The 9,480-nt window shown below is 36.9% G+C and overlaps 1 protein-coding gene across 5 annotated transcripts in view; it reads left to right on the forward strand.

The window, feature by feature from the left end:
- LOC139955523 (G-protein coupled receptor-associated protein LMBRD2-like) overlaps nucleotides 1-9,480 on the forward strand; it is a 46,398-nt gene extending 36,918 nt beyond the window's left edge. For all 5 annotated transcript variants that reach the window (XM_071955141.1, XM_071955140.1, XM_071955143.1 and 2 more), the window contains one exon: nucleotides 4,965-9,480. In XM_071955141.1, the coding sequence (XP_071811242.1) occupies nucleotides 4,965-5,206 (242 nt within the window). In that variant the 3' untranslated portion in view covers nucleotides 5,207-9,480. The remainder of the gene's footprint in view (nucleotides 1-4,964) is intronic.

Genomic DNA, 9,480 nt, shown 5'->3' on the forward strand with positions numbered 1-9,480 from the left:
TATGCGAGTTAAGCTGTGTTTGGGTATGTATGCTTTATGTTGGATTTCATGATTTCAATTTTCCGTTTTTAATCCTTTTACAAACTTCTCTCGACTGGAAATGGAAACGTTCCTTATGTTTGTTTTTTTCATTAAAAAAAAAATACATTGGTTCGATTCTTTATCAAAAACATTGTTTTTAGGTCCAGTGAGTACTCCCCCCCCCCTTATTTTCCCAATAACAATGTATCTATGATAGTGCATGTTACACATAACTGTACTATACACAGGTTCTGATGTATGTCATCTATATGAATGGTTTGGCTGTTTTATTATACTGCCCCCATTTACATCCCAAGCTTTGAAGCTCAGGTCTTCATGTGTCAATATCAGCCTGCACAGTATAATATATAGTATATTATTATAGAGATTGCCATGTACTATACATGCTGTAGAGACATACTATGGTACAGTACTATAGGTTATAGAGATTGCCATGTACTATATCATGTTGAGAAATACTACACTAGGGTACGGTACCATAGGTTATAGAGATTGTCATGTACTATATCCTGTTGAGAAATACTACACTAGGGTACGGTACTATAGGTTATAGAGATCGCCATGTACTATATCATGTTGAGAAATACTACACTAGGGTACGGTACCATAGGTTATAGAGATTGTCATGTACTATATCATGTTGAGAAATACTACACTAGGGTACGGTACTATAGGTTATAGAGATCACCATGTACTATATGCTGTAGAGACATACTACAGTACGGTATCGTACAATAGGTTATAGAGATTGCCATGTTCTATATCATGTTGAGACATACTACAGTACTGTACTGTAGGTTATAGAGATTGCCATGTACTATATCCTGTAGAGACATACTACAGTAAGGTACTATAGGTTATAGAGATTGCCATGTACTATATCATGTTGAGACATACTACAGTACTGTACTGTAGGTTATAGAGATTGCCATGTACTATATCCTGTAGAGACATACTACAGTAAGGTACTGTAGGTTATAGAGATTGTCATGTACTATATCCTGTTGAGAAATACTACAGTAGGGTAGTATAGGATATAGTGGTTGCCATGTACTATATCCTGTACAGACATACAGTACGGTACTATAGGTTATAAAGATTGCCAGTTGAGAAATACTACTGTGAACCTGTATTCAGTTGTACATAGTTGTAGTGTAGAATGTCTGTGTGCACCAGAGGAGTGCGGCAGTTTGCTGTTCTTAGAATTGTACAGTCTGAATAATATACCACATAGAACAATCCCTTATTTGGACATCTTATATAAACATTGGCTACTTCAGTTGTTTACTTTCCTTGTATCTGAGTAGGACTTGACTTGCAGAGCTCTTATACAATGTTACCTTACTGTAGGCAGGGTTTAAAAACATGTGAACTGTAGACAAAGTAATTAAACCAGACTATACACCCAAATACACTTGAGGAATACCAGACCTGCACATATAAATAGTATTGTCAATATTAGTATTCTTATTTGTCAAATATATATATATATTTATATATATATATATATATTAATATAGTTTGTCAAATATGTATGTATATATTTATAGATATATAGTTTGTCAAATATGTATGTATATATTTATAGATATATATCTATGTATCTTATTTGTCAAATATATTCCACTTTATGGATGCTAACAGCTCACGTGACCAGAAGAGTATTTGGTATTCAGCTGAACTGTGTACCTACCTAAAACATTCCAGAGAACATAAAGCTCTTCAATCAAGTATTTGAGAAATTATAGAATTTATATGAACATGAATGGAGATTTACACAGAGATTTTGATTTTCTGCATATAATGTTATTGTTTTGTTTTGATCAAAGCTTGCCTTGATGTATCAAGCTGTCGATAGAAAGGAGATACAACAAAATGACATTACTCACTCTATCCCTCTTCCCTGTCATGAATTGCAACAATGTGGCTAGAAATTGTAAATCTTCACTTGGAGAGTCTTGAGAAAATGTCCATTTTGGGGGTTTTGAATTAAAATATTCCCTTTATCCAAGTCAAATTTCATCAAATTCTTATTATTATCATTTTTTATTTGATAACTGTGGGAACATTGTAGGCTGGAAAATAGAATTTGAAAATCCAAATCTGTATGCATGTGTTCATAGACTGTACCCCTCCTCTCCCATCACACCCCCCCCCCTCCCCCAAGTCATTTCATTTTGTGTTTTCTTTCTGTTTTATACCAGATGACGGAATTTCTTGTAAATAACTGCAGAATATTCACGACTACAAAGCAGTTTTCTGCCCAATGCCACCACCCTCCTTGGCCTATTTCTTCTTGCTATATGATTCTCATATTTAAATAATTTTTTGGCTCCGTCAGATTCTTGTCCCTTTCACTCTTTGCGAGCTTCCTGTCACATTCCCCCGGTCTTACTCATTCATTCAAGCTTTGAGGTTTCCTGTCAATGAAAAAATAGAGAGCAAATTTGTTTCTTAATGAGGAAACCTTTAATTAAGACTTGTCATTCATTATGACTACACAGGATACCGAACAGACTGCAGCAGCGGTAGTAGTCATATATCATGGAAGCACAGTAATCTGTGACCAGAGAGCTATACAACCGATATGCTAGCTCCAGAATGTTATACGCAACGCATCCTGACCTATCGTAGTCGGTTATCAGTTAATTTCTCTGCGGTTTCTATATTTATAACTATTAGTGGATATAAGGTAGCTATTAATAGTACACTGTTCTTAGATAATTAATAAGAAGCAAGCAAGTTTTTTTTTTCTTGATGTTTGTTCAAATTGACTATTTCCCATGGATACAGCTCAAGATTAAAGCCTTTCTAAGTTAATATATAGGTACTAGACGACTGCACTTTTAAAACTATGTACAGTACGGCCTTCCAAATTTGTGCTGGTATAGCTAAAAAGTGCGTTGACATTGTTTACATTGTGATGTTTTCCTAACTCTTTGTGGTGCATGCGTAGGACAGAGAGACCATAGCAGCCTTGCAAAGACCTAGTGTGACTTCATTGGAGGGTAAACAGTCTTTCTAATCAGCTCACCAATTTTGCAAAAAGGTGTTAAAATTTGTTTGTAACTACAGTTTGGGGAGAAAAAGGAAGAAGGATATGTTCTGCAAGGAACAGTTGAATGCAGGGAGGTTCATAGATTAGGCCATAGAAAGAACCCCTCCCCCCCATCAGTCCTCAGCATGGGGAGGGGTAGGAAGATTTATGAATACGGTATACAACTGGAAGAGTATACATAATCTCTCTAAAGCAATCATGTCGGGAAGAAAAACTGCTCGTAGATTTCAACAACAAAAAATGGGTATTAAAAAAGAACTGAAAAGGCCAAGCCAGATAGGGTGGAGGAGCCACCCACCCACCGACCCACCCATCCACCGACCCGCCTAGTCCTCAATGTGTCATCATTTACAAGGAATGAAATGGTTTGCTTCACAGAGTATTAATCAGGTATCACAAAAACCTGCTGTCGTGTCTGTGTGTGTGTCATATGCAGCTCATGAATAATCATTTATAGACGTTCGAATTCGAATTATTGTAAACCCACAACAGCAGCTTTGGGAATGAAAAGCATGTTTTGTAAAATTTTAAAAAAGGGTTTGTACACAACTTTTCCAATGGAAATGACTCCCTCCAACTGTGACATTAGATAAGAATGCACAGTATGGGTGTGTATGTGTGTATAGGTCGCTCAAACTTTGTGTCTGTATCTGTGTCATCTTGTTAACTAACCTTGGTAAGGTGAGGTACAACTTCATTGATCGCCAAGTGTAAATGTTCACAGGCTCGGTGCCATTTGACAACAAACTATAGTGGTTATTGGCAATGACGATAGTCACAACAGGTGATGGATAGAGTGAGAACTTTCTGAATATATCCGGTTTATATCGCAATATCCTCACATCATATTTGTATGATGTTTTTCAAATCCTTCATGTAATATGTGATGATAGTACATACTGTAGTCTGGGTGATTGTTAAATTAGTTATGCTCATTGTTGCACACACACAAATGACTTCAATGGATTTTCTATGGTGTACTTCCCAAACGCAAGAGCAGCCATACCAATATGACAAGTCTTCCATGTAACAAAATGCTATCTTTTTTGTACCATATTTTGTTTTTTTTCCTCTTTCCTTCTCCAGTTAGCTTCAATTCATGACACTGCCTTCATTATGCTTTATTCTTTCTATCACTTTTATCTAAGTAATAATAATAATAGTAATAATAATAATAATACTGCACGAATAAAGCATCATCTATATAGAAAACTTATTCCGAAGTGCAGGATACAAAGAAATTTAAAAGACCTTGATGAATAGCGACAGTTGTCGAGTAAACCTCGCAGAAGATAATACCTGGTAGAACTAGAGTAGTGAATTTAGTGTGAAATTCCCAATGTTATTTATTGGAGAAATAGTTGTATAACTGTGTACCTCAGATTGAAAGAACATTGTTCATTTCCTGTGTCATCAGTAGTGGCCTTAATCCTTATGATAATGATTTAAGTTAGAATGTGTCTCAACCATGGTAGGGTCCAGGTTAGTGCTGGTATTTCCTATGTCTGGAAGTGGTTTAAATGTTCCCTACTGTAATTATCCCTAGGGGCCATGGATGAAAACAGTTTCTGAACAGTTCTACAAAGTCTTTGCAAGGTGCAATTACATCTGACATATGCTGGCAGAACGCTTAGTATGAAACCAAAACAAACTTACCGTTTCGTGGGAGGAATGTCTTGACTAAGTCATCCTCATCCCCCACCCCCCCCCCCCCCACCATAGCCTCCCACCCCCTTTAATGGGCTGTTTGAAAGACACCTCAAGGTAATAACATGATAATTTGGCCTACCAGTTTCTAGCATCTAACGATTGTGGATCTCTTTAATTATCAATTTACGGTGATATAATTCGTTTCCATTTTCAGCCAAGTTCTCGAAGGATTCATCCGATGGGGAGCACAGAGTTGAGATCTTTAAAGATGCAGATGGGGTTGACTTCTCGGACAACACCGTCTCTCACCTGGGAGATGGAGTCGACTTCTCGGACAAAATCACCTCTCACCTGGGAGATGATGTCAACGATTACTCAGCCAGTGGGGCATCATCAGATTCTGGAATGGGGAGGCAATATGGAAGACAATCAAAAGGCATTTTTGATGATGTGTAGAGATAAAACCTTTGTAAAACCATTTATAGTCTTTGAGGTTTGAGAAAAAGTATATGGTGCAACAGTGCAAGCAAGTTTTGGCTATTAGCGATAGGAAGGCAAGTAACCTATGTAGCCCAGGGGATGTCTGTGTGTATGTATGTGTTTGATTCCTTAGCTTGTTAACATACTCGCTCAAGAATGGCATGTGAGTTTTCTATGATGAGTACAGACTCCTTGTTGTTTTTGATAGGATCAAAGGTCAAGCAGAGAGGTATCGGGGGTAGGGCGGGGGGAGGAGTCTGAAAATCTCTATATCTCAACACTTGAAGAGATTGTACCTGCATCAAAGCTTGGCCAAAATGAGTTTCAGAGAGTTTGTGAAGGTCAAAGGTTATTTGAGGTCAGTGAAGGGTCAACACCTGAAAACATAGTTAAGTAGGGATCTCCAGACTAGGAATGTTGACAAGTGCATCTTTCTCAGTAGAAGGTCTGCAGTGCTTTTTGTCAGACTTGACATGTGGCTTTCGCATAATGAATACAAGGTCCTCATTGTTTTAGGTGAGGGGTTCAAAGGTCACACTGAACAGACTGACATTTTAAGCAATTTAAGTTTGTTTTTTAGCATGGTGGATTCGTTGAATGTGTGCAACAAGTCACAGTTAGCTAATAAAGATGATAAATAAAGCCCACTTGTTATGAAATTTTAGTATTCAATTCTATTCAAAAAATTTGCCAAAATCAAGTCTTGATTTTGTGAACAGTGAGTGCAATGAAGCTACAGCTTTGATGAATCACCATAGCAACTTTTGATTTAATATTCAGCTGTCAAATATTGGGGGACTCAATTTGAGATGTTTTACAAATCACAAAAGGCCTTGATCTATGAATATCATTATCTGATAAATTTTATCAGTAGCAAATTCAACTATATCATATTTTCATTATTTTTGATGTCTTTATTTATTGCAAGGCTTTGTGAAAGTAGCTTTAGACTTGATAAATCCACATTAGGGCCATTATTTCTGCCTCGTTGAGAGTTTCTATAGTCTCAAACTGACCTACAAAGCACAGGGATGATATGATTGAATGGGGAGGGGGGGGGGTCTTGTGTGACAATTCGGTAGGATGTGTCAGTAGGTCTGACAAGCCACTGCAGACTCGATTCGATTAGGTCCAGTACGTCAGTCTGACAAATCACCGGAAACTCGGTTTGATTTGTCAGTAGTTCTGACAAGCCACTGCAGACTCGATTCGATTAGGTCCAGTACGTCAGTCTGACAAATCACCGGAAACTCGGTTTGATTTGTCAGTAGTTCTGACAAGCCACTGCAGACTCGATTCGATTAGGTCCAGTACGTCAGTCTGACAAATCACCGGAAACTCGGTTTGATTTGTCAGTAGTTCTGACAAGCCACTGCAGACTCGATTCGATTAGGTCCAGTACGTCAGTCTGACAAATCACCGGAAACTCGGTTTGATTTGTCAGTAGTTCTGACAAGCCACTGCAGACTCGATTCGATTAGGTCCAGTACGTCAGTCTGACAAATCACCGGAAACTCGGTTTGATTTGTCAGTAGTTCTGACAAACCACTGCAGACTTAACCTGATGTGGTAGTTTATCTGATAACATCGAAAAAAACTTGTTTCAAATATATTTATTATAAATGTAATTTAAATTATTACTAAGTGTTCAAAAGTTTGATATTCATATGCTGCAAAATATTTCACTTTGCTGTCATTAGTCCACAATACAAAATATTAAATATTATAGATATCATAGATATTATAGATAAATACAATATTATGTCGTGATTGAGCAGAAGGCATCCTTGGTCACATTCAGTATATTCTCACTGATATTGGGAGCCATAAGACGATTTAAAATCATCAAAGAGAGAGGATTGTAAGATGTTTTAGGCTTGTATTGTAATGCCACATGTAAATACTAGGTTATATGACTACAATATACTGCCTTGCGAGGTCACAAAGACACTGTTGGTATACAGTAGGTGAAACAGGCAACAAGTATTAAATCACAGAAGACTTTTGTGGACAAAATGCGTTTAATGTGATTCTAAGAGACTGACTTCGGTCAGCTTGCGGCTTTGATAAGCCAATGATGGCTTCTTCGTGAGTTCCTGCAAGCAGGAGGATCTAAAATACATACATACATACACTGCATACACTCACTTGATTAGAGAGGTAAAGAAAGTGATATCAGTAGGGTGATAACTGCATTTTAGAAGGGGCAGGGGTGGGAGGGGGGGATAGGATTCAGTCTCAAATTTGTGATTTTATAAGTACGCCAAGAAATCCAAGTAATATGGAAACAATGCTGGTTTTTCCTGGCTGTCAACAGATGGGTTGATCCCAAATATTTCACTTACGGTTTGCCCAATAATGGACCTGGATTATCACTTGTCTGAACTTCCCAACCCACCCCTCCTCCTCCTCCCCCTCCCCTATCCTCCAGCCCTACCATCTAGATGTGATTGGTAGCCATCTGTATAATCACTAGTACCTTGATCCTCATAAAAGCCATCTTCCTTTCTCAAGGCAAGTTTGAATCTACTTCTAGGAATTCCAAAACATGTAGTCATTTTAGAGAAAAGAATCTCCCATCCCTTTATAAAGGTTTAATCTCAAAGAAAAGTTATTGCATTCCTCTCTCCTTTAGAGAATGAAGACATTTGTGCTAAGAGATTTAAAAACCTATTAAATGAGGCCTTTTTGAATGACCATGAAGAGTTGTAATTGTCCAATGATTGCTTGAGTTTTGTCCGGTGCATGGAGGTGTGGGTTGGGGGGTGGGGGGAGGAGGGTGGAAGTAAGGTCTATAATTATGATGTTATACGTTACAATACCTGTTAATGAATCTTTGTGGTGAAACGTTATGCCAGAGGTATATTGTACAGAAATTTAATATCCTGGTCAAAATATTACAAAAGTATTGTTCACATAAAGATGGCATTTCTTATTGATATGAATCTGCATCTTAAGAGGAGTTTTTCTCCCTTCAAAGTCTAGTTACAAAACTGTTAGATCCTTACAGGCTTTGTGTGTCCTGCCATCCCTGCGTCCATTGTAACACACCTGTCTTTGTGCATTATCTTCATCAGTAGAATCCTACTTGTCATTCCATAGTGCTAACAGTTACTTTTAATATTCTGGACTTGGTATAACTCTGTCATCTGGGATTGGGGAGGGGGTGAGGAGGTGAGGGAGGTGAGGTAGCACTGCAGTATACATTCCGTCGTGCAGAAACTATGTGAAGCATGTTAAAGTCATTATTGAGTCTTTGCCTATAGCTGATTTCTTTATATATAGTAAACTATTAACTCTGCTGCATTGTGTGTTTTTGAGTTAAATCAGTACTTAGTAATATGTAGCTTTCCAGCGGTCACAAATAGTCTTGTTGTCGTAGTCCTCAGTCCTATGATATTAATGTGTAACATTGTAATAATGTAGACTCATTCACACATTGACTCATGTATCTTTCTATTAGACATGTTCAAGTTATCCATGGACTTTCAAAGAAGTCTGCATATTGAAAATAATAGAGTATCAAAAAAGTCACTCTCAATGCACACAGATATTATCAAGTAGCATCGATGTATGAAACCAAGCAGACTTGCTGTAAATCTAGTCAATGTCTCATTAAATCTCATAAAAAGCAAAACAGCTGCGTCTTTATGGACATCACAACTAACAGTGGTAATTAAAAACTGACCCATTTTTAGATATTTTTGTTTTTATCTACATACAGGAATTCACTCATGGTTAAATATGAACCAAAATTGACCTTTTCTGTATCCACTCCAGGGTATATCCCAGCTTTGTCTTCAATTGAAACTATGGAACGCCATCTCTTTCATAAAGTTAGAGAAATATTAATTCATCAGGATTTTTACCTTTTATTAACTCTAAATTATTTGTTCATACTAATATTCAATTGCAACATGGTGATATGATTTCTGATATTGATACATAACATGTTAATTTGATGTTGGCAATGTGATGATAACTTGTAAGATACAGATATTTTCATTTGACATACTAACAGTTTTTCTAACATTGTGAAACAAATGGCGTTCCATATTAAAGTAAGAATATGTTGCATTTGTTTATCCTTGTTTTTTTTTGTATCCTTATTTTTCACTTTGACCTTGTTATCAATGTTAGTAATTTATTAATGTGATGGTAGAATGTCATACGTTGCTGGTCATAGGTATAAATTTATTGTACAAATAATTTTGGTCGGATTCGAGAAAGAAAAAAAATCGTCTAAATCA

The sequence above is a fragment of the Apostichopus japonicus genome, chromosome 2 (assembly GCF_037975245.1).
Source record: "Apostichopus japonicus isolate 1M-3 chromosome 2, ASM3797524v1, whole genome shotgun sequence".
NCBI lineage: Eukaryota > Metazoa > Echinodermata > Holothuroidea > Aspidochirotida > Stichopodidae > Apostichopus > Apostichopus japonicus.